Here is a 26,067-nt window from a genome sequence, read left to right on the forward strand (position 1 = left end):
TTTTTATGTTTCCATTTTGTACAATATTCTGGTCACGAGACATAATCATATACTTTGTCTTTTCGGGATTTACTTCCAAATCCATCTCTTTACTTGCTTCAAGTAAAATTCCCGTATTTTCCCTAATCGTTTGTGGATTTTCTCCTAACATATTCACGTCATCCGCATAGACAAGGAGCTGATGTAACCCGTTCAATTCCAAACCCTGTCTGTTATCCTGAACTTTCATAATGGCATATTCTAGAGTGAAATTAAAAAGTAAAGGTGATAGTGCATCTCCTTGCTTTAGTCCACAATGAATTGGAAAAGCATCAGATAGAAATTGCCCTATACGGACTCTGCTGTAAGTTTCACTGAGACACATTTTAATTAATCGAACTACGTAGTTTCTTGGGAATACCAAATTCAATAAGAATATTATACAAATCTTCTCTCTTAACCGAGTCATACGCCTTTTTTAAATCTATGAATAAGTGAAATACTTTAACCTTATACTTCCATTTTTTCTCCAATATCTGTCGAATACAAAAAATCTGATCAATAGTTGATCTATTACGCCTAAAACCACACTGATGATTCCCAATAATTTCATCTACGTAAGGAGTTAATCTTCTCAAAAGAATATTGGACACAATTTTGTATGACGTCAACAAAAGTAATATTCCTCGAAAGTTACTACAGTTAATCTTGTACCCCTTCTTAAAAATAGGTACAATTATGGGCTCCTACCATTGTTCTGGTACAATTTCCTTTTCCCAAATAGCAAGTACAAGTTTATAAATTCCGCTAGGTAATGCGCTTCCACCCTCTTGTATTAATTCTGCTAGAATTTCTTCGATACCTGGAGACTTGTAATTTTTCACATTTTCTATCGCAATTTCGACTTCTGAAAGTGAGGGTTCGGGTATAAATGGCTCAGCAGTTTGTATTTGAATTTCTTCCCGATCATTTCTATCTGGCTTATGTATATTTAGTAGTTGCTCAAAATAGTTTTTCCATCTGTTCAAGATTGAATGAGAGTCTGCAAGCAAGTCACCATTCTTATCCTTGATCAGTTTACCCTTGCCTGATATCCGTTCTTAAATTCCTTTATACCCTTATATAATCTCGAATGTTTTTATTCTTACTATTTGTTTCTAATAATAATCCGTGCCGGTACAGCCCGTGGAGGGCCTAGACCGACCAGCCGGCTGCTAGCCTCACGCCCACATGCCGAAGCAGAGGTGGACGATCATCCAATCAGAATGGAGGTATCGTGTGGTTAGCACGATGATCCCCCCAGCCGTTATAGCTGGCATTCGCTACCTATCGCAGCTCCCCAAGTGCATCACGATGTTGGGTGGGCACCGGTCCCATACACTGGCCGAAATTTCATGAGAAAATTTCTTCCCCCATGAGGACTCGAACCAGCGCGCATTCCGTAACGCGAGTCCTAGGCAGGATGCCTTAGACCACGACGCTACGGCGCGGGACACTATTTGTTTCTACTTCATTCAGTTTTTCCTTCAAGTAACTCTCTTTTTATTCCTAAGTGTACGACTTGCTTCCCGTCTTTCATTGAAATAATTATCTCTACTCTCCTCAACTGGATTCTGTAAGAATTTCAATTTTGCACGCGTCTTGATTCCGCAGACCACGGATTGGAAAGCGCTGATTAGCTCATCTTCTACTCATAAATTCTTGGTATCTGTTGCACATCCCATATAACATTTACTTTCAAAATCCATTTTTGTCATATTCTTCCAACTGTTTCTCAATTACATAACATATCTACTTACGTTTCGTGTGGTACATAATTTGCATTTGTAGACACTCGGTAATGAGTTTTGGAATAATAATCTGGGGAAATTCCACAGATAGTAACAATATATTTCTATTACAAAAAAGAATAATTAGAATAATAGTAGGTGCCAAATCTAGGGAATCGTGTAGGACTATTTTCAAAAATTACAAATAATGCCCATGGCTTGTCAGTATATCTTTTCATTAATAATCTTCCTCGTATGTAATCGTGAAAACTGTAACTAATTCAACAGTTCATAGCATAAATACACGTCAAAAAAATGACTTTCATACTCCATCGGCAAGTCTATCGTGCTGTCAAAAAGGAGTGCGTTATATGGCAGTAAAAATTTTCAATAGCCTCCCTATCGATATAAAAAGTGAAACTCAGAACATAAAATTATTTAGGGTCAAATTAAAGAAGTTCCTAATTTCTCACGCCTTCTATTCTGTAGGTGAATTCATGACATTCAATAATACTTAATGACATTGATACTAAAACTTTGTGTTGTACTAGTAGACTATATTGTAAATCTCGTCTGTATATATTTCATATAGACTGTGACTATAAATTAAGATTTTATAATAGTATTAAGTTTTTTGACTTGTTCCATATTCTAGCTGTAAGCATGTATGAATATCATGGAATGTTAATAAATACAATACAATACAATACAAGAACCTCGGACTTTGACATGTCAATATTGAAGGGGATCGGGGAATCGAATTTGTCATAATCTGTCAGAAAAATCTGCATACGTTCAGTAAAATATATGCAGTTGGTTTTATTCAGAGCTAATTCTATTTTGGCATACTGCAGAAGTCCAAGCGAAGAGTCTCTTCTTCCCTCTTTGATAAGCTTCTAAAAATAATGACTCGTGAGATGAGGAATCGTCCTTCACGGACAAACACGCTCACTCAAGCAAACAGACTCTTAAAGGAGTCTTTGTGCGCGGTCTATTCCACGCGTGGAGTGAGTGGAGTGCTGCTACTGCCGCCACACATGTGGTTCATATTCCCAACATCTGTCGCTCTATAAAACTGTTTTGACTGCTAGGTTGGCACACCTGTTTGCAAGACATAAAACACAGTGGCGTCATATGCGAATCCTCCTAACCCCAGTCCTTGTGACGCAATACCCGGAAGTCTGTGATTCAGGCCCTAAACATGGCCATACTGGAAAAAGTTACAAATAAGGATTAGGGTAGGCTGGGGGAATTGCGGTTACTTCAGTAAGCATCCTAGCAACTTGTAGATTAAATGTTTCAAATAATGAGAGTATGGGCGAATCCAGAAATGCATATACTGTTAGTTGGGAGGTCAGATGGAAAAAGACCTTTGGGGAGGCCGAGAAGTATTTGGAAGGATAATATTAATATGGATTTAAGGGAGGTGGGATATGATGGTAGAGACTGGATTAATCTTGCTCAGGATAGGGAACGATGGTGGACTTATATGAGGGTGGCAATGAACCTCCGGGTTCCTTAAAAGCCATTTTTAAGTAAGTAAGTAATGCTGGTCAAATAAATAAATAATTAGCATATTTTTCCAATTTGTTTATGTATTTTATATATTTTTTATCTAAAACATTTTGAGAGAAGGGTGAAACGTTTTTATAGTAATAAAGAAGAAACCTAGATGAAACGTTTTGAGAAGGAAAAAGAAAACAAGGAAGACGTGTAAAACGTTTCGAGAAGGGAAAAAAAAACTAGGAAGACGTGTAAAACGTTTCGAGAAGGGCAAAGAAAACTAGGAAGACGTCTGAAACGTTTTGTGAAGGGAAAAGAAAACTAGGAACATCTGAAACGTTTTCAGAGGATTGAAAAGAAAACTAGGAAGTCGTCTGAAATGTTTTTGAAGTGAATAAAAAACTAGCAAGACATCTGAAACGTTTCAGAGGGAAAAAGAAAACTAAGAAGACGTCTGAGACGTTTTTAGAGGAGGAAAAAGAAAACTAGAGAAACGTTTTGAGAAGGGAAAAGAAAACTAAGAACTCATCTGAAACTTTTTGAGAATGGATAGGGATTTGTATGAAACGTTTTGAGAAGGGACCAGAAAACTAGGAAAACGTCTAAAACCTTTTGAGAAGTGGAAATAATACTAGAAAGACGTGTGAAACGTTTTAGAGGAAAAAAATAGAACTAGGAAGACGTCTGAAACGTTTTTGGAGGGGAAAAACTATGAAGTCGTCTGAAACGTTTAGAGGGAAAACGAAAACTAGGAAGACGTCTGTGACGTTATTACACAAGGGAAAAGAAAACTAGGGAAACGTTTTGAAAAGGGGAAGAAAACTAAGGAAGTCATCTGAACTTTTTGAGAAGGAATAAGAATTCGTCTGAAAAGTTTTGAGAAGGGAACAGAAAACTAGGAAGACCCCTAAACGTTTTCAAAAAGGAAAAGAATACTAGGAAGACTCTGAAGCGATTTTAGATGAAAAAAGAAAACTAGGAAGACGTCTGAAGCGTTTTTGGAGGGAAAAGAAAACTAGGAAGTCATTTGAAACGTCTTGAGAAGGGAAAATAAAACTAGGAAGTCGTGTGAAACGTTTTGAGAAGATGGAAAAGAAAACTAGGAAGTCGTCTGAAACTTTTGGTAAGATGGAAAAATACGAATATGTCTGAACCGTTTTGAGAAGATGGAGAAATACGAAAACGTCTGAACCGTTTTGAGAAGATGGAAAATAAAACTAGGACGTCTGAAATGTTTTGAGAAGATGGGATAGAAAACTAGGACATCTGAAACGTTTTGATAAGATTAAAAACTGCGAAGATGTCTGAAGCATTTTGAGAAGATGTAAAAGAAAACTAGGAAGACGTCTGAAATATGGAAAACTAGAAAGACGACTGAAACGTTTTGAGAAGATGGAAAAGAAAACTAGGACATCTGAAACGTTTTGATAAGATTAAAAACTGCGAAGATGTCTGAAGCATTTTGAGAAGATGTAAAAGAAAACTAGGAAGCCGTCTGAAATATGGAAAACTAGAAATACGACTGAAGCGTTTTGGGAGGAGGGAAATGAAAACTATGAAGACGTCTGAAACGTTTTGAGAAGAATGAAGAGGAAACTAGGAAGACGTCCGAAACATTTGACAGATGACGTTAATTTGTGCGCCGAAACGGACCTCGTGGTCTGACGTTGGTGAAGGAAGATGATGTTATTCTTGTGCCTCGCGTAGGAAGCGGCAATTATCCGCTGGCTGCACTTTCCTCAAGTTCACGTCCAGATGTGGGTCGGAGGTCGCCCTTCGCGTTATCTTGTGAATGAATGCAGTTTTTGTTTTGTGAAGCAATTTTATGGCGACTGGGAATTCAAGGAAACGATTATCATGCCGATGTCTTTTAAGGATGTGAAGTCATGATCTTTCACTGAGAGAGAAGTGTGAAAACAATGCTGTTTATAAAACTGCGTGCAAAGGTTACATCCAGCCATCTTGTAGCAACGGGAAACTTCTGCATCATTGGGGCGGTCAGCTTTGCAAGTAACCACACAAGTCCTTATAGTGGACGCATTTCTCCATGAACAGAATTCGGACGAAGGGCAGAATATACGACACCCCTGAGGACATCGAAAGAACCTAGAGAATATTGGTTGGCAAACGTGAGGGGGTAAACTCCTGAAATTGCAAAGGATGTAAAGATCTAGTAAAGTGGGCAGTGATTTTGTGCATTGAACATAATTCGTTTCGGATAGATCAGCGGTGACCAAAACTCGAACGGCAGTAATTACACGCGAGAGACAGTCTAAGAAGTAAGGAGACGGAGGAGAGGTACATGGCATGAAAACTACAACCAGTGGTGGTTCGTGCACTAACATTGATTTCTTCATCAACCCCGCGAATAAAAATAGCAAGCTTTGCTGTATCAGTAATATCACTACTGTTATCAAGAACCAATAAAAAAAAATTATATACAAATTTTCTTGCTTTTTTTTAATATTCTTCAATGAACACACTCAGAAATTTCCAGAATTCTCTTCTGGATATTTAGTCGAGAAATGGGCAGTTTTTTCAAAATTAATTAACAACTTTCGTTGGACAAATTATTTCAGTCACCTTGATCATTACGCCTTTATAAAACTCTCCTTCGTTGGAAGGCTTAAGAGAACGAGCTATTTCGTTCGCCACTAGATAGCTGGCTTCCTTACATTTATTTATGTCATCTTTCTCTTCATGACGATGATTTAAGGCTGATTTCAGTTCTTAGAGTTTAATAGCTCACTTCATTACTACACCAGCACGTAATATTCAATCAGTTTCTCTATATTATTATTATTATTATTATTATTATTATTATTATTATTATTACTGCTACTACTACTACTACTGATAAAACTATCAGTATTATTATTATTGTTATTACTGCTATTATTATTATTATTATTACTACTACTACTACTAATAAAACTATCAGTATTATTATTATTATTATTACTACTACTACTACTACTACTGATAAAACTATCAGTATTATTATTATTATTATTATTATTATTACTACTACTACTACTGATAAAACTATCAGTATTATTATTATTATTATTATTATTATTATTATTATTATTGTTATTATTATTATTACTACTACTACTGATAAAACTATCAGTATTATTATTATTATTATTATTATTGTTATTATTATTGTTAAATCAATAACGTAAATAACTGATAATAGTTATCAAAAGATTAAAAAAAAATAAATTAAAATGGAGATATAGCGTAGCAATTATTTTATCATTCAAGGGAAGATGTAGGCCTATATATTGAGACACGTATATATGAATTATGGTAACACTTGCTGATAAATAATAATAATAATAATAATAATAATAATAATAATAATAATAATAATAATAATAATACCTGTTATGCTTGTATAATGCCCTGTAATGTCGCTTCTATATACTACTACTAATTGAACCGTTGAGCAAAGCAACATATTACATTTTCTCCGACAGAACAGCGAATAAATTCCTCTTCCCATTCTGTACGAAACCTTCTGTTCCTGCTTGTAGAGACAGAGGGTTTGTAGAGCGACATGGTACCGACACTGCTTACCTTCATTACGTGAGCGAGACAGAGAGCAATGTACAGGAAATTTCCCTTAATGTCTTTGATTACACGACGTAATCACGATACCCAGTTTGATCACCGCTGGGATAGAGCAACGGCAAAATTAAGGGATGTATAGAATGCATACATGTATGTATGTATGTATAGCCGCATGTGTGGCTCAAGTGTTAGTGGACTCGTCTTCTATCCAGGTGGTCCGGATTAAATGCCTGCCCAGGTCGTCATGAAATTTGTTTGTTGCTTAAATGTATGAGAAAGTCAGTGCCATCCTCGTGACATTTTCTTTTATCAGATTGTAGGAAGGTTTGTTGAAGTGGTTAGGTACAGTTTACAGGAGTAAAATTTTGGAAACTTTCAACATTGTTTTCCTCCATTACTGTATCTTGTACAATAATGAAAATTACTATGTGTAAAACACTGTTCTCCCGCTATATGAAAAAATATTTTCACGATTTAAAAAATTTCCAAATTCAATGTGGTGGCAGTTCACTGTGCAGTGATGAAGCGTTTCCCTCATAACTCAAAAACTATCCAACATTCTGTGATGATTTTTTTTGTGTATTTATGCGTGTTATATCTATAATATAATGCAATACTACATTATGCAACGAGCCTGTAATGGTAGTAATTAAGACGCGAGTATGTTTATGAAACGAGCGCAAGCGAGTTTCATAATTTTCATACGAGCGTCTTAATTACCATTATAGGCAAGTTTAATACGACTTTTTATGCTCGACCATATTTCTAACTTGAAATTATTCATAAGTGTTCATGTTATTCTTATCTGACTGGGAGCGGAACTGACCTTGTGCTATATCTCGTAAATTGTGAGATGTGCGCAGACGCGAAAGTATTGATTTTTTCCGAGAAAGAAATGTCATTGACCTTGATATAATCTAGAGAGTAAAGTAAACATTAATCTTGATATAACCTTGAAATTGATTTAGACATTGAAAAACGAGATGACAAATTGAATTTATTTGAATATTATTTACAATTAACGCTAATTATTATAGTAACAGAACATAACCTTCTGTGACTATTGGATTTCCAGCCTCCGTGACGTTTCGCTAGTTGTCTTTCGATTGCATATCCGAGAATAATCGATACTTGCGCTTTCATATTGCTACAGTGGTATTTTCTGATTGGTGGAACACCTGAACTTTAATGAATAGGTGTACTTTAATGAGGTCCATTAAAGGCTGCTACCAGGTGTATAATTACTACATTTCAGCATGGTCGAGCATAAAATCACTTTTCTACCTTTGATAGATAAAAAATAAATTCATGTAACAAAATGGTCAAATATCAGAATTTTCTTGTAACACAAAATAAAAAAGTATTATTTATTAAGGAATATAGCTGAAAGAGCATGATATTGTAAACATTAATTTCAGCAATAAAATAAAAGAGAGAGAACATGAAAAAGTTAAAAAGTTTATGAGTTATGAGGGAAACGCTTGATCACTGCATAGTGAACTGCCATCACTTTGAATTAAAAAAAAATATATATATATATATATATTTTAATCGTGAAAATATTTTTTTTTCATATAGCAGAAGGACAGTGTTTTACACATACTGATTTTCAGTATTGTACAAGATATAGTAATGGTCGACCTGGTTGGCGAGTTGGTATAGCGCTGGCCTTCTATGCCCAAGGTTGCGGGTTCGATCCCGGGCCAGGTCGATGGCATTTAAGCGCATTTTTCTGACCTTGACGTCGTTAGCGGGCATTAAGCGCTAGGTATGCTAGGAGGAATAAGCAGCCTGTTGGATTAAGAAAACAGTGGTGCACAACTTCAAACGGAACGTGAAATTTTATGTCGTTATTTTTATATGGCTTCTTTCTGTTTGTTATTTTCTATGTTAAGTGTGCTTAAATGCGACAGGCTCATGTCAGTAGATTTACTGGCATGTAAAAGAACTCCTGCGGGACAAAATTCCGGCACATCCGGCGACGCTGATATAACCTCTGCAGTTGCGAGCGTCGTTAAATAAAACATAACATTTTTTTATGTTAATGGATTAACTCCATATGTAGATGAAATTATTGGGGATCATCAGTGCGGTTTTAGGCGTAATAGGTCGACTATTGATCAGATTTTTTGTATTCGACAGATATTGGAGAAAAAATGGGAGTATAAGGGTACAGTACATCAGCTACTCATAGATTTCAAAAAGGTGTATGACTCGGTTAAGAGAGAAGTTTTATATAATATTCTTATTGAATTTGGCATTCCCAAGAAACTAGTTCGATTAATTAAAATGTGTCTTAGTGAAACTTACAGCAGAGTCCGTATAGGCCAGTTTCTAACTGATGCTTTTCCAATTCACTGCGGGCTAAAGCAGGGAGATGCACTATCACCTTTACTCTTTAACTTCGCTCTAGAATATGCCATTAGGAAAGTTCAGAATAACAGAGAGGGTTTGGAGTTGAATGGGTTACATCAGCTTGTTGTCTATGCGGATGACGTGAATATGCTAGGAGAAAATCCACAAACGATTAGGGAAAACGCGGAAATTCTAGTTGAAGCAAGTAAAGCGATAGGGTTGGAAGTAAATCCCAAAAAAACTAAGTATATGTTTATGTCTCGTGACCAGAATATTGTACGAAATGGAACTATAAAAATTTGGAGATTTATCTTTCGAAGAGGTGGAAAAATTCAAATATCTTGGAGCAACAGTAACAAACATAAATGACACTCGGGAGGAAATTAAATGCAGAATAAATATGGGAAATGCGTGTTATTATTCGGTTGAGAAGCTTTTGTCATCTAGTCTTCTGTCAAAAAATCTGAAAGTTAGAATTTATAAAACAGTTATATTACCAGTTGTTCTGTATGGTTGTGAAACTTGGACTCTCACTTTGAGAGAGGAACAGAGATTAAGGGTGTTTGAGAATAAGGTTCTTAGGAAAATATTTGGGGCTAAGAGGGATGAAGTTACAGGAGAATGGAGAAAGTTACACAACGCAGAACTGCACGCATGGTATTCTTCGCCTGACATAATTAGGAACATTAAATCCAGACGTTTGAGATGGGCAGGGTATGTAGCACGTATGGGCGAATTCAGAAATGCATATAGAATGTTAGTTGGGAGACCGGAGGGAAAAAGACCTTTCGGAAGGCCAAGACATAGATGGGAGAATAATATTAAAATGGATTTGAGGGAGGTGGGATATGATGATAGATAGTGATTGGATTAATCTTGCACAGGATAGGGACCGATGGCGGGCTTATGTGAGGGCGGCAATGAACCTCCGGGTTCCTTAAAAGCCAATAAGTAAGTAAGTAAGTAATGGAGGAAAAAAAATGTTGGATATTTCCATAATTTTACTGCTGCAAGCTGTACCTAACCCCTTAACCTCGGAACTAATGAAGTGTTACATGGACAGAAATTAACTACATTGATCGTAAAGAGTGCGAGAAGTTAATCAGATTGTGGTGACAAGTTCACCGGATTCGTGACTTAACTCTATACAGTGATGTTGGGGAAAATGTAATCACTGTGGCTGGTCGTATGTGGAATGTGCAGGATGTGGTGCAGAGGAGGAAGTGATTGTTGTACCTTGTTTGCCATCTGCGAGATACGAGATGAAGTATAAGGAAATGATACACAAGAATGTGATACACTGAGCTGCGTGAGTAAGGGGTTTCCGAGAACATAGCATCATTCTTATGATTAATCAGAAGGGGCGATGTTCAGCTCCCATCTGGTCCCCTACACGATTTGCTCTGAAATGTTTTTTTCTACGTGACCTTCTCATTCCATCACGGTTACGTATCTTGCTACCAATCATCTTTTTAGTCGAGAAATTGTCCTCGAACTTCAACCGATGAATTTAAATGCTACAGGACACTGCAAGTAGTGTTGCCAATTCAGCGGTTTTCCCGCTAAATCTAGCTTTTTTGGATAACCGTCTCGCGGGTAAAATTATATTATTCCGCTTAGCGGGAATACTAGCGGTTTTTAATCTTTAAAGTTTCTGAAATGAAATTCATATCAGCATTAAAAGCGGCCTTCATAATTAAATTTAATTCGTTCAGTGTGTGTTTTGTGAAATAATGGATGTGTTAATGTAGTGATAATTCCATATTATATATGTTACCGTTAAAACCCGAAATCCGTCAAAACAGTTTCAACTAGTAAAAACTAGTTTAAGCAAATAAAGATAGATAGAAAGTGAGTTTTCGTGTGATCGAGAATCAATATCAGGTTAGGTTTGGTTTGTTTAGGTTTTCGTTTGGTAAACTGATTTTGTTGGATTTTGGGTTTTAACGGTAAGATATATAATGCAATAAGAATTTAAATATGTTGTGTCTGTAATAAAAGTGTTTAAAATTGCTTTATAGCGCCACATTGGGAATGATAAAAGTGTGCAATATTCATTACATTGGCGGGTGGATGCTCTATCTTGACTATTATTATTATTATTGTTATTATTATTAGTATTACTATTACTATTGAATAATAAGTATACATTAAAATCTAGAGATATTTTTTAGAAAATCGCGGGTTTTCGAAAGCTATCTAGCGGGATATACGAACAACTGTTGGCAACACTTCACTCTCATTGATCTAGTGATGGAGGAAATAATTTAAATACCGATATATTGATATTGCAATATATTGCAAACCTAATTTCGATAATCGATATATATTGCATAAAATATATCGATATATCGAACGATTATCGATATATCGGTGTTCCGTAAGCAAATTTCATTTTCAGGTGGACATTTACTGTATTACAATAAACTTACTTAAATTTTAATATTCCTTTCTACCATGAAAATTAACATCATAACAGTTAAAAGTATAAATGTAAAATTGTAACAATAAACAATACATTTTCAATACCATAAAGATGTAGATCCTAACCTAAATCAAAATTATGGTGGAAGTAAGTAACGTAAGCTTATAGTGGGAAAGGGTTAAGTGAACTCTACATGGTTGAGTATTTGATATTGTAACAAGATTCAATTATTCTAATTTTATATAGGATTAAATCCAGGACACAGATATAATGCTCTTTTATACCTAACAATGTAATCATTTTTAAATGTAAGTAAACAGAATTTGTAATTATTTTTAAATGTAAGTAAACCGTACTTAGGATGTTACAAGTTTTAACAAACTTCACAGGTGATTTGATACAATCCTTCTGTAGTAAGTTTCCATTGCAAGTTATTGTTACACTCAAACATTCTAAACAACAATGGTGACGATGATAGGGATAGAATTTTTATGCACCAAAAAAAATATAATAAGAAAACAGAACGTCACTACTAGGTTGTGCATAGAAATCATTGCCGTAAACAAATGCCACATCAGTATTAAATTCTTGTTTCTCTTTCCATTTCAGAATATAGAAATAGAAAGTTTTTATACCCGTTTTGAGGTCAGATGGTTCCCTTTCAGGGCAGAAGTTGCTCCTGTCTTGAAGAACATTAATAACAATATTAAAACAGTAGTAGAATTATCAGAGTTGTCTAATGTGGATTTTGTTGTTGTTGATAATGATGATAATTCCACAAAAGCGATAAATTTATGAGACAATCGATATATTATACGATATATTGAATCAAAATTTCGATACCAATATATCGAAATATCGAAAAGAAAATATCGGTATTTCGTAAAAACCGATATATCATTCCCATCTCTACATTGATCTGCTTTGGCAGGACAACACAATTGAGGTTATTCTAAATTGTTCCCAGTTTGAAATGGGTATCTTCTGTACATATTAACAGTCTGGTTTCATATAGATACCCATTATGCTTTAGAGGGATTGGGATTTTTTTTTTTCGGTATACATTTCGTTGCTATGGTAACCGTGCCGCGCTTGTATAAACAGTTGCGGTTAAGAATAAACATAGCAATAATTTTTACAATAGTTTTGCCTTTATGAGTTTCGTATTGGCCTCGTTCAATGCTATTACGAATTCAGTAGACAATATCCCAATGCATTGAAAAGATTTCGAGCGTTACATGAATTGAGAAATGGACACTGTTCTTTAAAATCATTTCGTAAGCTGGAATGTACTGGGTCATTCCATGGTAACTCAGGTTGCATGTAAATTTTATTCTCAGTTTATCAGCTTTTCTACAAGTAATTAAGTTCTGATAATTATAAGATATTTTTATAACATTTCAATGACTTATTTCCAATTTTACAAGTTTTAAATGTATGTAATTACAGCGTAAATTTAATAATATAAATTTTGTATGATAACTCAGGTTACTACTTTCATGGAATGACCCTACTTACTATTTAAAGCCGTTTGTAACATAGAAGAACGATTATTTCTTTTTTAATAACACCACAGTCTAGTATATACAGTCGCGAAGCTCAATACGTAGTAAATATGCAAACATGAGATAGTTGCCCACCACTAGGATCTCTAATATCGCCTCATTATAGGCAATGCAAAATAGTACCGTCACGGTCTATTGTTTCTAGCACCCTCAAAGTCAAGCTTCGTGACTGTATATAGTAGACTGTGATAACACGGTGATAGTCATATCTAACTTTTTTTTCTTGTTGTAATAAACTCCCATTTCTTTACGAACAAATTGGTGTTTTATTTTTTCAGAATCTGAAAATTTGCCAAAGTTATGACCATTTGAAACTGGGAACTTAAACTTGGATAAAACATTATATTAAAAACACGGTCACTTTTCTTATGTGGTTTATTTATCTAGTTGGTTGGAGGAATAAAATAATGGGAATGTATCGGTACGGTGAGAGCGCATTAAAATGCGATTAAAAAATAAAACACATTAGAGTCTTGTTCCTTGAGAACTGTACTTAAGCAGTTATTTATGATAAAAGTTCTTAAAGTGACGTTTTTTTGGCACGAATCTGCAGTTCGTGAAACGAGTCGTAGCAGACTTTCACAAATCACACCAGGGTCAAAGAAACGTTTAGAAACTTGTAACAAACAATTTTTTTTTTCTATATGTAACACATTTTTTTTCACGACGACCGTATAATTAAAAGAAAAATAAAATAATATGTGGTAGCAAAATAGATCTTGAAGTCATTGTGATTATGAATTTCGTGGTCACCAAAAAAAAGCGAAGATCTAGAATGCCGTGAACAACAATGTAACTTCCATAGTTACGAAAATAAACAAACTGTAATAACTGCATTTTGTATGTATGATCTCGAAGAAAATGGTGGGTCAAGCTTTATTTCTGAAGTGTTGAAGGTTTCTGTATCGGAATTGATGCCAGAAATGGCGAAGAACATAATTATATAAGTCATTATTTACGCATCTGTGGAGAATGAAATTTTCAAGATAGTATAATTACACCTCTCTTTTCAGTAGTGCGTAATGTAAATACCAGTGCGTAAAGTGATTACTTTATACACATTTGTTTTTTACTTGAGTGCTATGAAGGATCATATTTATTTATTTACTTATGTATTTATTTATTCATTCATTCATTGATTTATTCATTTATTCAATTCATCGATTGATTGATTCATTCATCTTTCATTCAGTCATTCATTGATGTATTAATTCATTGATTTATTCATTTATTGATTCATTAATTTATTTACTTATGTACTTAATTATTAATTTATTTATTTATTTATTTATCCTTTCATTTATATATTCATTCATTCATTGATTTATTCATTTATTCATCCATTCATTGATTTATTCATTCATTCACATATTTATTTATTCATCCATTCATTGATTTATTTATTCATTCACTTATTTATTTATTCATTCATTCATTGATTTATTCATTTATTGAATCATATATTTATTTATTCATTCATTTATTTATCCATTGATTTATTCATTCATTCATTTATTCATCCATTCATTGATTTATCCATTCATTCATTTATTCATCCATTCATTGATGTATTCATTTATTGATTCATTATTTTATTGAGTCATTAATTAATTAATTTATTTATTTATTCATTAATTAATTTATTGATTAATTTATTTATTCATTTGTTCATTCATTTATTTATATATATATATATTTATTTATTTATTTATTTCCTCTTATGCCGTAAAAATTAAAAGAATAAAAAATGAACAAGAGATAAATATATATATAGCCTAAATACGAATGAAAAATGAAAATACACACAGATATAAATATAAAATGCAGAATCTGTAAATGAAGATTAAAGTGTAACAAATGGCAATATTATTTTAAATCAACTATCTTCATTATTTTAATAAGAAGAAGTTCATATTTAATGTAAGAAATACTGAAATCTAAATTCCATATTTTACATAATTAATTGCATTTAGATCATTCTTGACATATATAATTAAGTACTAATATCTGTACGTAAAATACAACTTCAGCACTGTCGTAGAAAAGGGTAGCTAATTTTTAATTTCCCACCATACGAAATATAGAGATTGTGAGATTATGGGGGGAAAAAAAATTTAGAAATTTTCTCAGATATAGTTGTTTTCAGCATTGTCGAGAAAGTGTTTTTTTTTTTAGCATGCCACCCCCTATTTTTTTCCTAAACTAACATGTTCAGTATCTAAGAGTCATTCTACCTAGTGTGATGGACATGGAATTTAATCACTTATCAATTTACTTAAAACATTTGTGGGCCTTCGTCTGAAACAAAAGAGCGATTTATTCGAAATCCTCTCAGACAATTTCTTCTTAGATTGAAATGATAGACAGTTTGTTTTCTAAGGGATTTGGTTCGAAAAAATTGTTTGTACAATGTCTTGTGCATATTATGACATATATTCCTGTTTTATTGTCCGTATTTGTTGTAAATTCTGTTCCCCCTGCTGGATTTTAATGGTTTTTCTCTTGCTGTTTTGTATTTGTAATTGTTCACTTCAGACTGTGGAGGTGTGGGATAGTTTATTCTGGCTTGTCTGGTACCGGATGCTTTATAAGATGCTAATTTGTCTGCAGATCGAATCAGTGGACCTTGCCTTGAAGCTGCTGGATGGATATGATCTCCGAGGACATAAACTTCACGTAGAACGAGCCAAGTTCCAGATGAAAGGAACTTACGATCCAAACCTGAAACCCAAGAAGCGGAAAAAGAAGGACAAAGAGAAATTGAAGAAAATGCAAGAAAAGTAAGTATGAAGGTCGAGTTATGCATGACTGTCCATGGCCATTTGAGATAAAATAATACACAGATCCTTGCTCATTCTAAAAGCAAATTGTAAGCTTAATAAGACTGTGGTGAAATGAGCCACTGCTGTATCAACTAGACTGCAGGGTCCAGTTATAAATTATTTATGTAAGCTGGAAGAGCATACATTTTTTATAAAGTAACTGTTTCTTCTTTAAAGTCCCATGAAGGCGTGGAGATCATGGAGGTAGGAGGCTGAGTAAATACCAAGGCTGTTCTGGAAGTTTGGCAACAAGCTGTGCTAGGAGTTCTCATCACTGCTTAAGAAATGGTTTCACTCATATCTCATAGATAGGAAACAAAAAGTTGAAATCAATACAACTATGAAATCTGCGTCGACATGGGGAACTACTAATAATGGAATTACTCAAGGATCAATATTAGGTCCCCTACTTTTTCTAGTGTTTATAAAAGATGTAGATCATCCCATATTATTTGCAGATGACACAAGTATAGTAATTACAGCCAATAACTCCAACACATTCCAATCTTCAACAGAGGAAATTCTCTTCAAAATATGTGACTGGTTCTCAATAAATAAATTGGTATTAAATTGTAACAAAATTAACATAATTCAATTTAAATCTTGTCCAAATTCAACGTCGCAAATTTCTAGCACAATAATTAGCAATAGATCCCTATTAGAAACAAGAACAACCAAATTTCTTGGCTTAAAAATTGATAATGTGTTGAATTGGAAAAATCATGTTAAAGAAATTACCCCCAAACTAAATTCAGCGTACGATGAAAGAGTAATGGAACGGAGAAAAATTCTCCCCGGCGCCAGGATTTGAACCCGTATCTTTCATCGTATGATGACGCAGAATATCTGCATGGAAATATCATATGTACTTTGGTACATTAAAATAATATATATAAATTCAGCGTGTTTTGCTATTAGATCTATGCAAAAGATAGTAAATATCAATATTGTAAAAAACAGTATACTTTTCATACTTCCACTCGGTAATGAGTTTTGGAATAATATTCTGGGGAAATTCCACAGATAGTAACAGTATATTTCTATTACAAAAAAGAGTAATTAGAATAATAGTAGGTGCCAAATCTAGGGAATCGTGTAGGATTATTATTTTCAAAAAAATTACAAATAATGTCCATGGCTTGTCATATCTTTTCATTAATAATCTTCCTCGTATGTAATCGTGAAAACTTTGTAACTAATTCAACAGTTCATAGCATAAATACACGTCAAAAAATGGCTTTCATACTCCATTGGCAAGTCTATCGTGCTATCAAAAAGGACTGTGTTATATGGCAGTAAAAATTTTTAATAGTCTCCCTATCGATATAAAAAATGAAACTCAAAACGTAAAATTATTTAAGGCCAAATTAAAGAAGTACCTAATTTCTCACGCCTTCTATTCTGTAGGTGAATTCGTGACATTCAATAACACTTCATGAAATTGATACTAAAATTTTGTGTTGTACTGGTAGACTATATTGTAAATCTCGTCTGTATACTGTATATTTCATCTAAACTGTGACTATAAATTAAGACTTTATAATAATATTAAGTTTTTTGACTTGTTCCATATTCTAGCTGTAAGCAGTGTATGAATACCATGGAATGTTAATAAATACAATACAATTCATTGTGATGCAGCGGGTTTGAACATGTGTGATCTGTTTCAGACTATTTGACTGGCGGCCTGACAAGCTGCGGGGTGAGCGCTCCAAGCATGAGAAGGTGGTGATTGTGAAGAATTTGTTTGAGCCGAGTGTGTTCGACAAGGACGTGTCCTTGCTGCTGGAGTACCAGCAAGACCTGCGGGAAGAGTGTTCAAAGTGTGGAGATGTGAGACGAGTGCTTGTGTATGATGTAAGTTCAGATTCAGAATCACCTGGGAGTAATGCACATGTAATATGATAATTTTGTTACAAAATTAATGAATGATTATTAATTGAAAAGCTGGGAAAAATTTTGACTTACTCGTACTAGAAATTGGCCATATAATAATATCATCTAATCTTCCTCAGATTGGTGAGGTTGCCAAAGACATAAAATGTTAAACAGTAAGATTTTAGTCCATAATAATATTTTTACTCAACACTAGGCTGACCAGACGTCCCCAATTTTGAGTTGCTGTCCCCGAGGAGCTAATGTCCCCATTTTTGTCCCCGGAAACTAATTTTATCCCCAGAAATTTGTATTTTGTTTCAATAAACATTTTACACGTAAATATTTAAGTATCGTGATGGAACTCCTGTTATTCATGCACATTTCTGAATGGTTCTTAGTATAAGATAGAAGAACCAGCGAGCAGAGTATGAGATATTCTACACTCTTTGAGAAGAATATAACATCTTTGTCTTTGGTCATCTTAGCATTCACGTTGCTCGAAAGCGTTAGAACTGCAGCAGAGTTATTTTTTAAGTAGCCAGTTCAAAAAATGAGAAATTTTATGAAAAACCAACAGATGAAAAGTAGTGTGTTTTTCAACATTTAAAAAAAAATTTCATTCCATTTCAAAATCTTCTCAAAATAGTGTCATTAATTATGTGTCTTCTAGGCAGTAATTCATTAATTGAAAGACTTTTCTCCACAATGAACTCAATCTGGACTGATGAAAAGCCAAGAATGAAAGTTGAAACAGTTAAAGCTTTATTACAACTGAAAACAAAGTTTAATTTCTTATGTAAGAACTTCGTGTGAAACTGTGTAGGAATCAACGGATCCTTAAAAAGGTACATTCTTCAGACAAATACTTGTAAAATGTGTGTGTTAGAGTTCAGTGTGTACAATGTTATGTGAAATACTTCCATGCATGCTTCAGTATTGAAATTGAATTCTTAGTGGCTGTAATTATGTATAGGAGTTACGTGCGTTTATGCATTTAATTCAGAAAATTAAAGTACTCTACAAATTTAGTGTGCAAAGTTCTATCATTTTATGTACTGTTGCATGTATTTCCTGTAACATTTCAACAGAAAGTGACTAGATAAGCGTTTGTGGTTTTTCTTGAAATTGCCGATGTCCCCTGCTGAACGATAAAAAATCTGGTCAGCCTACTCAACACAAGGTCTTGGAACATGATCTCACAGGCTGCAAATAACTAGCAGATCAGAGTTTTCCATCCGTGAGACTGTGGCTAACTGAGGTCACTGGGTTATAGGATTATATGTGAAGAGTTTTGTGTTGAGTTTGTAGTGAACAAGTACAGTCGTAGATGAGGAAAGCCTTCTACCAATGTGATGGTCACTGAGTGTGCATTAAATTTGCAGAGACATCCTGAGGGAGTGGCGCAGGTGACATTCCGAGAACCAGAGGAGGCAGATGCTTGTGTAGCTCTGCTGAACGGGCGGTGGTTTGGGCAGAGGAAGATAACAGCAGAGACCTGGGATGGCAAGACCAAGTACAAGTAAGAGTGCACTCCTCTTACATACGAGCACAACGTACTATCCTTCAAGCTGATTGTGGTTATGTCCTATTATTGGAGCTCCTAGACTTCCACCCCACACCCCTACGTAACCAATCCACCCCTGTTTGCCTGATGGAGGATTTATAGTCTCGAAACATCCCTCTTTCAAATGAAAAAAAAAAAAAGATTGTTTGATTTAATGTTAAGGGGAGAGGATGGTATTTTTTGGTGAAAAATGAGTAAATTTCAAAAAAAATCTTTAAAATACTCTGTGATATGTGTAGAATGCATAACATAATATTTTGTGGGTATTTGTGCCCTTATCGGATGTTGAGTCGCCATTTTTAAACTTCCTGTGTTATGGATTTTTAAATCATTCGCCCACTTTTATTGTTGTTTCCGTTAAATTAAATTTAAAAAAAAAATTTCTTTAAAATACCCTTTGATATGTGTAGAGTGCATAACATAATATTTTGTGGGTATTTGTGCCCTTATCGGATGTTGAGTCGCCATTTTTAAACTTCCTGTGTTATGGATTTTTAAATCATTCGCCCACTTTTATTGATGTTTCTATTAAATTAAATTTTCAAAAAAAAAAATTCTATAAAATACCCTTTGATATGTGTGAAATGCATTGCATATCATTTTGTGGGTATTTGTGCCCTTATCGGATGTTGAGACGTCATTTTTAAACTTCCTGCGCTATGGATTTTTAAATCACACACCCGCTTTTATCGGTTTCCAGTAACTTCATTTTTTTTGCTACATTGCCAGACAAAAATGGATATAATTTCTGAACTATTAAAGATACATGCATGAAGTTTAGAACACACATTCTTTAGACTATTAGGAAACTTTTCCCTGTAACAGAATTTTGTTAATTGATATCATTTTAAAAATACGTCCGTTTGTTTGCAAGAAAGGAAATCAGAAAACTTTTATAAAATTTTAATTGTTTATTTTACAAACGTAGGGACTAATATCAAAATTCTGTTACAGACAGTTTGTAGAACATGCTTTTGCAAATACATTGCAAAAAACTGTTTGAATCTATCTTTAAAAACGGTTTAGATATATCGGTTTTAGTACAATCCTGCATTGGGTATATTTTTTTTCAAATTTGGGCCCAATAATTTTTTTTTTTATATATTTTTATTTGGCTGAGTTGCCACAGCTATGAGCTCTCTACATACAAAAAAATTAATATTTTACACTAAAGAGGAAAAAAGTTTTAAAAAATACCATCCTCTCCCCTTAAGTTCTGTTAAAAACTTTCAGGGTAACCTTATTTATTTTCCCACTTCCTTTATAGTTTTTTTAAATGTTCAGTCATCAATTCAAATTTTCATTTGCTATGTGCGGTATATGCACTTACCTCAGTGCTCTTTTTATTTTAAGTTCCTTATTTTTAATTATTGTAGTTTTTATATTTTATCTGTATTCTGCGATAACCTTGACAACTTGCTTCTACTTGCTTGTAGTCTGTTCTTGTCTTCTTCATTTGTTGTTTGTGTTTAATCACATAATTTTACGGATACAGATAGTATCTTTTCTAATTTCACTTTGTGAGGACTGTCGTGTGACATTACTTTTGTAATTGAATCCTTCTGATTTCTTTATTTGCTGTGTATTGAAAATACGAGGGTTCATAAGTCATGGCAACTATGCTATATCTTCCAAATAACCGAAAATGTGGTTAGTTTAGTATATATGTTTGAAAACATGTTGTACACTGTACGGGATGCCACCACCAGATTGGGTTTATGTGCATTGATAACTAGTTGACAGCACTCTCAAAAGTTAGTATACTAGAGGCTGTGCTCCAGAATGGATGTAAGTAAAATTGAGCAGCAGTCATGCGTGAAAATTGCAGTTATTCATGGCAGAAATGCTCGTCAGTGTCATTCTGAGCTACGAGAAGCATTGGGTGATAATGCGTTGGGACATCCTTCCTACTCGCCTGATCTCAGTCCATACGACTTTGATCTCATTCTGCAATTGAAGAAGCCACCGTGTTTGCAAACAGGGAGGACATCGTAACAGTGTTTGGACGAATTGCTCACAGCCAATGGTATTCAATGCCTGCATCATCGTTGGCAAGGCTGTGTGGAAGTCTTGGGGAATTATTTTGAAGGTGTTAGCTGTGAGTAATGTACTTTTTCTTCTTTTGTGCATAATAAAACAATGATTTCTATTTACGCATTTTGAATTTTTCTTACCCATTGCCTCCTGTACCTGGTCCCAATTTGGTACTAGCATTACAAAGCACATTCCAGTTACCTTTAATTCCATATAGTGAATTTCTATTCCTGCAGCTTTATTGGCTGATATAATATAGTTGCCATGAGTTATGAAATGACTCTCATAGTTGTTAAAATCTTTTGTTGTATCTTTAGCTACTTGCACTCATTGCCAATTCTCAAGACTGTATGTATGCACACAAATGTACACAATAGCAATGAAATCCCTGAAAATAAGCTGTTTCATGGTTTTTATTAAGGGCTTAGGTACAGCTTACAGCAGTAAAATTTTTGGAAATACCGCATTCAACTTTTTTTCCCTCCATTACTGTATCTTGTACAATAATGAAAATTGGTATGTGTAAAACACTGTCCTTCTGCTATATGAAAAAAATATTTTTACGATTTAAAAAAAAACTTATTTATATATTTTTTTCAAAATTCAAAATGATGGCAGTTCACTGTGTAGTGATGAAGCATTTCTGTCATAACTCATACACTTTTTAAATTTTTCATGTTCTCTCTCTTTTATTTTATTGCTGAAATTATGTTTACAATATGCTCTTTCAACTACATTCCTTATAAATAATATTTTTTTTATTTTGTGTTAGAAGAAAATACTGATATTTGATCATTTTTGAAATGAATTTATTTTTTATCACACAATCTATCAAAGATAGACAAGTGATTTTGCATCATATTGTAGATATGATATGCATAAATACACACAAAAAATTTCATTACAGAATGTTGGATAGTTACGAGGGAAACGCTTCATCACCACAATGAACTTATTTTATTTATTTGCTTACTTATTTTGTTTTAGTTTATTTATTTATTTATTTGCCTACTTATTTTGTTTTATTTATTTATTTATTTATTTATTTTATATATATATTTTTTATTAATTCATTTTATTTATTTATTTATTTGCCTACTTATTGTATTTAATTTATTTGTTTTTTATTTATTTGCTTACTCGTTTTATTTATTTATTTGCTTACTTATTTTATTGTATTTATTTACTTATTTATTTATTTGTTTATGTATTTTATTTATTTAACATATTTGTTTTATTTATTTATTTGCCTACTTATTGTATTTAATTTATTTGTTTTTTATTTATTTATTTGCCTATTTATTGTATTTAATTTATTTGTTTTTTTATTTATTTATTTGCTTACTCGTTTTATTTATTTATTTGCTTGCTTATTTTGTTTTATTTATTTATTTGCCTACTTATTTTGTTTTATTTATTTATTTATTTATTTTATATATATATATTTTTTATTAATTCATTTTATTTATTTGCCTACTTATTGTATTTAATTTATTTGTTTTTTATTTATTTATTTGCTTACTCGTTTTATTTATTTATTTGCTTACTTATTTTGTTTTATTTATTTATTTGCCTACTTATTGTATTTAATTTATTTGTTTTTTATTTATTTATTTGCTTACTCGTTTTATTTATTTATTTGCTTACTTATTTTGTTTTATTTATTTATTTGCCTACTTATTTTGTTTTATTTATTTATTTATTATATATATATATATTTTTTATTCATTTTATTTATTTGCCTACTTATTGTATTTAATTTATTTGTTTTTTATTTATTTATTTGCTTACTCGTTTTATTTATTTATTTGCTTACTTATTTTGTTTTATTTATTTATTTGTCTACTTATTTTGTTTTATTTATTTTATATATATATATGTTTTTTATTAATTCATTTTATTTATTTATTTGCCTACTTATTGTATTTAATTTATTTGTTTTTTATTTATTTATTTGCTTACTCGTTTTATTTATTTATTTGCTTACTTATTTTATTGTATTTATTTACTTATTTATTTATTTGTTTATGTATTTTATTTATTTAACATATTTGTTTTATTTATTTATTTGCCTACTTATTGTATTTAATTTATTTGTTTTTTATTTATTTATTTGCCTACTTATTGTATTTAATTTATTTGTTTTTTATTTATTTATTTGCTTACTCGTTTTATTTATTTATTTGCTTACTTATTTTGTTTTATTTATTTATTTGCCTACTTATTTTGTTTTATTTATTTATTTATTTTATATATATATATTTTTTATTAATTCATTTTATTTATTTGCCTACTTATTGTATTTAATTTATTTGTTTTTTATTTATTTATTTGCCTACTTATTGTATTTAATTTATTTGTTTTTTATTTATTTATTTGCTTACTCGTTTTATTTATTTATTTGCTTACTTATTTTGTTTTATTTATTTATTTGCCTACTTATTTTGTTTTATTTATTTATTTATTTTATATATATATTTTTTTTATTAATTCATTTTATTTATTTATTTGCCTACTTATTGTATTTAATTTATTTGTTTTTTATTTATTTATTTGCTTACTCGTTTTATTTATTTATTTGCTTACTTATTTTGTTTTATTTATTTATTTGCCTACTTATTGTATTTAATTTATTTGTTTTTTATTTATTTATTTGCTTACTCGTTTTATTTATTTATTTGCTTACTTATTTTGTTTTATTTATTTATTTGCCTACTTATTTTGTTTTATTTATTTATTTATTTTATATATATATTTTTTATTAATTCATTTTATTTATTTATTTGCCTACTTATTGTATTTAATTTATTTGTTTTTTATTTATTTATTTGCTTACTCGTTTTATTTATTTATTTGCTTACTTATTTTATTGTATTTATTTACTTATTTATTTATTTTATTTATTTGTTTATGTATTTTATTTATTTAACATATTTGTTTTATTTATTTATTCCATTTATTTTATTTTATTATTTTCTTATCTTATTTTATTTATTTATTTTATTTATTCATTTATTTATTCACTTATTATATTTATTTATTCCATACGTTCATACCTACATTCATTCATACATTCATTCATTTATTCTAAATGTTGTATTTTTGTGTATATTCAACAACTTAGCCACAATTTAAGAGGAATCATTCATGTCTCGGACAGGCAGCTGTCACCTTACTGATAGAGCTGCACCTGTTTACTTCTGTCTGATGTGAGTTTCTGTTGCAGAGTTGCAGAGACAGAAGCTGAAATCCAACAGCGGCTGCAAAAGTGGGACAAGTTCCTACAAACAGGAGAAGTTGAAAGTAAGAAGGGAGTGAAGAAACCTGCAGAGGAGGGTAATAAAGAGGGGGAACGAGAAAATGCGGCGTAACTGTGTGGTTGTGGTTCAGACTAGGACGTGCTCACTGCTTGCAACAGTTTCATTGCTTCAGCATCACAGATACTTCCATATTTTCCCGGTCTGTTTTTCTTTTTTGAAGATCACTTTGCCTGTTACTTGTGGGTACATAACCACAAGCACCATAATCATTCCTGTTACAGCTGACACCACCATCATCACACCATGTCCCCATAAGTGAAGAAGCACTAGTTCTTTTATGTATTTCATATCTGAGTTCTCAGTTTTTGTTGGTCAATTTTCCTATGGTCTGTGTCTTTCTTCCAATAGTATCCAGTCTCGTAATATGCTATAAAATTCGAATATGTTGGCCATTGTGTTTTCCAATGTCTTCTAAGTTCTATACAGTATTCAGAAGAAAATCATGCAAAATATTCTGTATTCAAGCCATTTATTGCTCCATTTCTTTCATACTAGCTATTTCGCATACTTTGAGTAGTCCATATGCAGTTTGAAGTGGTGTCCTGCTGTATTACTAAAATTATTGAAAGCTTTAATAAATTCTTAACTCTTCAGAATGTGAAATTTGTATCAAACTTTATTCTCCCTTTTTTTTTTTTACTAAGCAATCACACCCTTAAACCAACCAATTCTCTTTAATCTTCATAACCTTTAATTAAACCAACCTCATAGTATTAAAATCAATCAGACAAGCAAAATATACCAAATTACGTCTGTTTGAATGACATTAAATTGACAATGAAAATTTTTGTTTTAACGATAACAGTGGAAATGAAGATAAATATCATAAATCCTTCAATAACTGTCTATTTTTAACCTAATGCGTAGTACAAGAAATTACATTAGGTTATACACATAAAACATATGACTAGCGCTTTCGCCAATAAGGTGGCATCTTCAGGTCTAGTTAGCATATTATGAAGCTTTATACATAAAGACATAGATGAAATGCAACATAATAAATGTGATAAAATACATGACGTGAAAAAAAATTACAATATTAAAATAACTGCTCAAACAGAAAGCAAAGTGAAATAATAACTTGAAAACAGGGGAGATGGTTGTAGTAATTCAACCTCCATAAAGTTTAGATATTAAATGACAGAATCTATGCCTTGAATAAAAGTCTGCAAGACGTGTGTGCAGCTTATGAAATATAAAAGAGACGGTTAAAAGAGTAAAAACTTGCAACAGTCATCAAGACGCATAGAATGGCAGCGTGTAGTGAATCTGTA

General features: G+C 32.2%; 1 protein-coding gene across 1 annotated transcript in view; it reads left to right on the forward strand.

Annotated features, from left to right (window-relative positions):
• The window catches only part of barc (RRM1_TatSF1_like and RRM2_TatSF1_like domain-containing protein barc), a 71,299-nt gene extending 46,311 nt beyond the window's left edge, over positions 1-24,988 (forward strand). The window contains exons 5-8 of the mRNA XM_069830335.1: positions 15,786-15,955; positions 17,668-17,854; positions 19,258-19,394; positions 24,700-24,988. Of these exons, the coding sequence (XP_069686436.1) occupies positions 15,786-15,955; positions 17,668-17,854; positions 19,258-19,394; positions 24,700-24,844 (639 nt within the window). The 3' untranslated portion in view covers positions 24,845-24,988. The remainder of the gene's footprint in view (positions 1-15,785; positions 15,956-17,667; positions 17,855-19,257; positions 19,395-24,699) is intronic.
• The last annotated feature ends 1,079 nt before the right edge of the window (positions 24,989-26,067 follow it).

This window comes from Periplaneta americana, chromosome 7 (assembly GCF_040183065.1).
Source record: "Periplaneta americana isolate PAMFEO1 chromosome 7, P.americana_PAMFEO1_priV1, whole genome shotgun sequence".
NCBI classification, from domain to species: Eukaryota; Metazoa; Arthropoda; class Insecta; order Blattodea; family Blattidae; genus Periplaneta; species Periplaneta americana.